Here is a 5,592-nt window from a genome sequence, read left to right as displayed (position 1 = left end):
GGTAATCTTGGTTCTCGCCCAAACATCAAGAGATACGGGGTGAATCCCGTAGCGTCGTTCTTTGTGGCGTTGTAGGCGTGCACCAGAAATGCAACATGTTGGCTCCAGGTTGCTTTCTGTTCTGGCCGCAAAGTCCCCAACATATCTAATAGGGTTCGGTTGAACCTCTCTGGCTGAGGATCACCTTGTGGGTGATAAGGCGTTGTCCTCGACTTTTTAATTCCTGCTATCCTTAGCACCTCCTTTAGAAGGTGACTTTCAAAGTCCCGCCCCTGATCTGAGTGTATCCGGGCTGGGAATCCATAAACTGAGAAATATTTTTCCCACAGTACTCGAGCGACAGTAGTGGCCTTCTGATCACGTGTGGGATATGCCTGCGCATATCGCGTATAATGGTCGGTCACGACTAGAATGTTCCCAATATTCCTCTTGTCTACTTCTAAGGACAAGAAATCAATGCAAACCAGCTCCAGAGGTTTGTTGCTGGTGATGTTTTTCAGATATGCAGCCCTCGTGGGCAGAGTTTTCCTTTGAACACATCGAGAGCAGGTTTCACATTTTCTGCGAACATCTTCAGCCATCCGGGGCCAATAGAACCTACTGCGAATAAGTTCCAGGGTCCTCTCCATTCCTAAATGTCCAAAGTCATCATGCAGGGCCCTCATGGCCAGGCCTCTGTACTCTTTCGGCAGCACTAGTTGGGTCCTTTGTTTTTGTAAAGGATCTGTGGTCACGCGGTGTAGCACTCCCTGAATCAGTTTTAGTTTGGTCCATTCTCTCAATAGCAGCTTACCTTCTGGGTTGGGCGGGACAACCGCAGCTGGGCTTCGCCCCTCCCTTTTGGCAAGTAGTGTATCACGGATGTCAGTATCTTGCAGCTGGGCTTCCTGCCAGTCAGCCGCATTGAGCACAGGCAAGGGAGATTGGTCCAATGCAATGTAGTTCACTGAAGCAGAAGGCACGCATTCAGGGGGAAGGCCCAAAGCTTCAGCAACACATCCATGAAGGCTCTCATGGGCCTCTGGCTCTCTGCGACTCACGCTGCAAATAGCTCTCACTCCATCTGTGGGTATCACAGCAACTTCAGGTGTCTGCGGACGTCTGGACAATGCATCTGCATCTACATTGCTTCTCCCGGATCGGTATTGAATGCTGAACTCATAGCTAGCCAAGGCGGCCACCCATCTCTGCCCTGTAGCATCCAACTTAGCACTTGTTAGCACATAAGTCAGGGGGTTGTTGTCTGTCCACACCTGGAACTGAGCACCATACAAGTAGTCTCGAAATTTCTCAGTGATGGCCCATTTCAAAGCCAAGAACTCCAGCTTGTGGATGGGATAGCGAGTTTCACTGTCAGACAGTCCTCGGCTGGCAAAGGCTACAGGTTTGTGGTGGCCTTCCTCTTCCTGATACAGTACTGCTCCCAGACCCTCCAAACTGGCATCAGTATGCAGGATAAATGGTTTGCTTGGATCAGCAAAGACTAGGATGGGAGCATGAGTTAGGCGAGTAATGATTTCCCGAAAAGCCCTCTCACATCTTTCATCCCACCGTGGCCCAAATGGTTCGAAGGGGCCATAGTGTCTCTGCACAGGAGGCTTTGGAGGCCTCCTCTTATTCCGGGTCTTAGATTTGTACTTGTTGCACTGGTATCCCCTGGTAAGATCATTCAGAGGTTTTACAATTGTGGCATAGTTCTTCACAAATCTGCGGTAGTAGCCACTAAATCCAAGAAAGGTCTTGAGTTCCCTGTAGTTAGTGGGACGTGGCCAGGTAGTGAGTGCTTCTATTTTATCGGGATCAGTACTCACGCCCTCTTGGGAGACGATGTGACCGACATACTTTACTGAGGTTTGGCAGAACTGGCATTTGTCAATTGAAAGCTTCAAACCATATGCCTCCAACCTATCGAGCACTTTAAGAAGTCTTTCTTCATGTTCCTCCAAGGTTCTTCCAAACACAATCAGGTCGTCCAAGTAAACTAACACTTGCAGTAAATTCATGTCTCCCACAACTTTCTCCATAAGTCGTTAAAATGTGGCAGGGGCCCCAGAAATCCCTTGGGGCATGCGTTCAAACTGGTAGAACCCTAACGGGCAGATGAAGGCTGTCTTCTCCTTATCCTCTTCTCCCAGAGGGATCTGGTAGTATCCACTCCGAAGATCCAATACAGAGAACCACTGGCTACCTAGCAAACAGTCCAAGGCATCTTGTACTCGAGGCATGGTGTATTGATCAACTGTAGTGCGCCTGTTTAGGGTGCGATAGTCAATACACATCCGGATTTTTCCACTCTTTTTACGAACGACCACAATGGGTGAAGCATAGGGGCTTCGGGACTCTGTAATGATACCAGCTGCGATCAGCTCTTGAAGATGATGGCGCACGTCTTCCATCTCAGAGAGGGCAATCCTCCTAGACCTCTCCCTGAAGGGTCGGGGATCTTGTAGCCTGATGTGGTGTTCCACTCCTTTGGCACATCCCACGTCCCACTCATGTAGTGAGAACACCTTGGGTCTCTCACAAAGTTTTTTCCTCAGGCGATCTTTCCACTCCTCGGACAGTGGTGAGTCCCCGAAGTCAAACTTTGCAGGATCTATCATTGGAACTTCAGCTTCACATTGCGGTCTCACAATGCTTTCAGGCTCAAAGATGTCTGCAATCTTCTGCCCTGGTTTTACAAACACATCACGGCGTGTTTCATTAGCAACCAGGATAGTCACCTCCTTCTGGGCTTCAGCAGGTAGGGTTATGACTCCACTGAGAACCAGCACTCCCTCTGGGAGCCCTCCCTCGGTTGGCTGCTCTGCCACAGCTAATGTTCCCTTACTACCTTGTAGGCAGGTACTCCTGACAATCACCTCCTTTTCTGACATTGCAGGCACCACCAAAGGGACCGGGCCCGCATACCTCAGTGCTCCTACTGGCAAATCAGGCATCACTTTTCTTGTGTCCTCAATTTTCCTGTAGGCCGCGGCACAGTGTGTGTGTATCACCAAGGTGTTCAGATATTGGTCTCCTGCTTGCTGTCTGCAGTACTCGGCAAGTATCCTAAAGAGGCTGGAGTTGGTCCCTATTAGCACGGACACATCAGAGGCTCCTTTGGGGTCGGGGCATATTAAAGCAGCAGTGTCCACCTCCTGTCTTACCCCAGCAATCTCTTCTGGGAATTCCAGGCGTACTATGACATAGCCCTGATAGGGGTATTCATCCATGCTAAGGCCACACAGGCCAAGTCCTGTCAGGGGCTGTATAGGCAGATGCCCAAGCATCTGCTGGTAGAAAGACTGGAATATGATGGTCACTTGGGATCCCGTGTCAAGTACTGCTCTACATTCTGTTCCTTCAACCTTTACAGTGACCTCTGCTCGGGGTCCTATCAATCCTGGGGGGATTCGGGCCGCATGGTTCCTTCCAGGGGAGCCTCCACATCCTGCAGGCCTAGGCGGCTCCCTTCCCAGGCCCTGGGGCCGTTTCCCGACTTTCCCCAGGTGGTCCTCAGCTTTTGATATACCAGCATGGGATTCTCTGCATTCTGACACCTTGCAGCAATGTGCCCACCCTGGCCACACCGGTAGCAGAAGAAGGATTGCCCTTTCCCTTGCTGACGGGGTGGTGCAGAGGTTCTAAACGTAGTCCTCTGGACCATGGTACCAGAGGGTTCCTTGCACCTCGAAGTCTTTGCTGAATCAAAGGTATTCTCTAGTTCAGTCACTTTCTGTGTCAGGGCCTGCACTTGCTGGATAAGTTCCTCTTGAGGATTCACCATTAGTGCCTTGGGCGTCCGCATGGATGTTGTGCCAGTTGCCTGGTGTTGCTGCACCTCCCAAACCTCGCCAGCTGCCTGCCTCTCTTCTTCCTCTCGGACCTCTTTTATCAGGCGAGAGTAACTTGGTGGATTATCTTGCCGTTCCCTTAATCGAAGGTGGAGAAGGATTGGGTTCTGATACTGAATTCCTCTCACAACCTGAGCCAATCTAGTCCGGTCCATTTGCTCAACTGCTACGGCTCCCCTCATGATGGCTCTCTGTAATAACTTCTCCAACCTCTGGATATAGGCAGAACCCTTCTCTCCCTTTTGTTGCCTTGCATTGAGGAACTTGCAATAAGCATCCTCTGAACCCTCAGTTCTCCCAAAGGCGTGATCCAGGGCCTCCAGGCAGTCCTTCACCTTGACCCCTGGGTTACCGAGCTTTAGGGTGCGAATCACATCTAGGGCTGGCCCCCTGAGACACTCTACTAGTCGCCTTCTCTTTTCAGCATCAGGCACCGCCCACTCCTGCAGCATCTCAGTGGTGTGCTCCAACCAGGGCTCAAATGCTTCCTCCCCAGGTATTGGGGTGGGACCCCCAGAAAACAACCTCAGCTTACGATAGGGGCTTGACTCAGGGTGGGGTGGCATAACTTTCTCTAATGCTTGCCCCAAAGCCTTCACCCACTCATCAGGTGAAGGGGCAGGCTCCTGTTGTGGGGCTTCCGGCTTAAGGCCCAACAGACCCGCCATATCAGCCAAAGTTTTTCCCTCTTTCCCCAAAAAGGCTGACATTTTCTTTAAAAACTCTACATCAGGGGTAGGGGCTGGTGAGGGCTGGCTCCCAGTGGTTATTACCTTCCACTCACCATCTTCCACTGCTATCGAGCCTGGAACCTGTAGAGGGTCCACAGCCGAGGGCAGCTCACACAGTACAGCAAAAGCCCCCTCCTCCCTCACAAACATGCGCCCACGCATTTTGCACTTACGCAGGTACTCAGTGGATGATCTTAAGGTAGGTTCTATTGAGCCCTCATCAACTGCCTCCAGCACCCCCGTTACCAGAAGACAGTTCCTGGGGTCAATATTCATCCCCTTGCACCAGTCCTCTAACAAGAGTAGGGCCATTATACAAACTCTAATCTGTTACAAATACAACAGGTCAAAACAACAAGGTAATTTGCAGTTTTCCCAATTCAATGGATCACTCAAGATGTGCTTGCGAGGGGTACTGACCCAGGATCCCGGACGAGCCCCCAAAAATGTAACCCCTCTGCCAGGCTGAAACGATAGCAGCAAGGGCCAGGTTCAATACCTAGGGGTCCCTTCCCCACAACGTAATGCAGACCAGCTCGAGCCCCCACCCAGTGACCTGGGAAAATCTTACACACACCCCTGGGCGCCTCAAGCAGTGTCCAGCTGAGGCCTCGGGGCCTTGGCATGAGCTGGCACCTGATCTGCCAGCGTCACAGCAGATATTGCTTCATAAAGCAGTACGCAATTTCTAGCAAGCTAACTGTGATGGGTTGGATCACAGAACTTCCCCCGGGAGCTGCCAACTGATGTGCCAAGACTACTTCTGCTCCTGTTTTCCCTGCCAGCTCGGGGCCCCAGCACCCTCCCTGTCTTGCTGAGCCAGACACTCCCATCTGCTCCAACAAAGACCCAGGGTCTGAATTACTTGCCCCAAAACTGCAGATTTACCTGAAAGCAGCTCCCAGAAGTGTGCTTGTCTTTAACACTCAGATGCCCAACTCTCAATGGAGTCCAAACCCAAACAAATCTGTTTTACCCTGTATAAAGCTTATGCAGGGTAAACGCATAAATTGTTTGCCCTCTAT

The 5,592-nt window shown here is 51.1% G+C and overlaps 1 protein-coding gene across 1 annotated transcript; it reads right to left on the bottom strand.

Moving 5' to 3' along the window:
• Positions 1-3,379: 3,379 nt before the first annotated feature.
• Positions 3,380-4,504, bottom strand: LOC123371787 (paraneoplastic antigen Ma1 homolog). Its single transcript, XM_045019660.1, has one exon. The coding sequence runs from the start codon at positions 4,502-4,504 to the stop codon at positions 3,380-3,382; it is 1,125 nt and encodes a 374-aa protein (XP_044875595.1).
• Between the last annotated feature and the right edge of the window lie 1,088 nt (positions 4,505-5,592).

This window comes from Mauremys mutica, chromosome 5, assembly GCF_020497125.1.
Source record: "Mauremys mutica isolate MM-2020 ecotype Southern chromosome 5, ASM2049712v1, whole genome shotgun sequence".
NCBI lineage: Eukaryota > Metazoa > Chordata > Testudines > Geoemydidae > Mauremys > Mauremys mutica.
The sequence above is the reverse complement of the archived record's forward strand: the minus strand, read 5'-3'. Positions and strand labels throughout refer to the sequence as shown.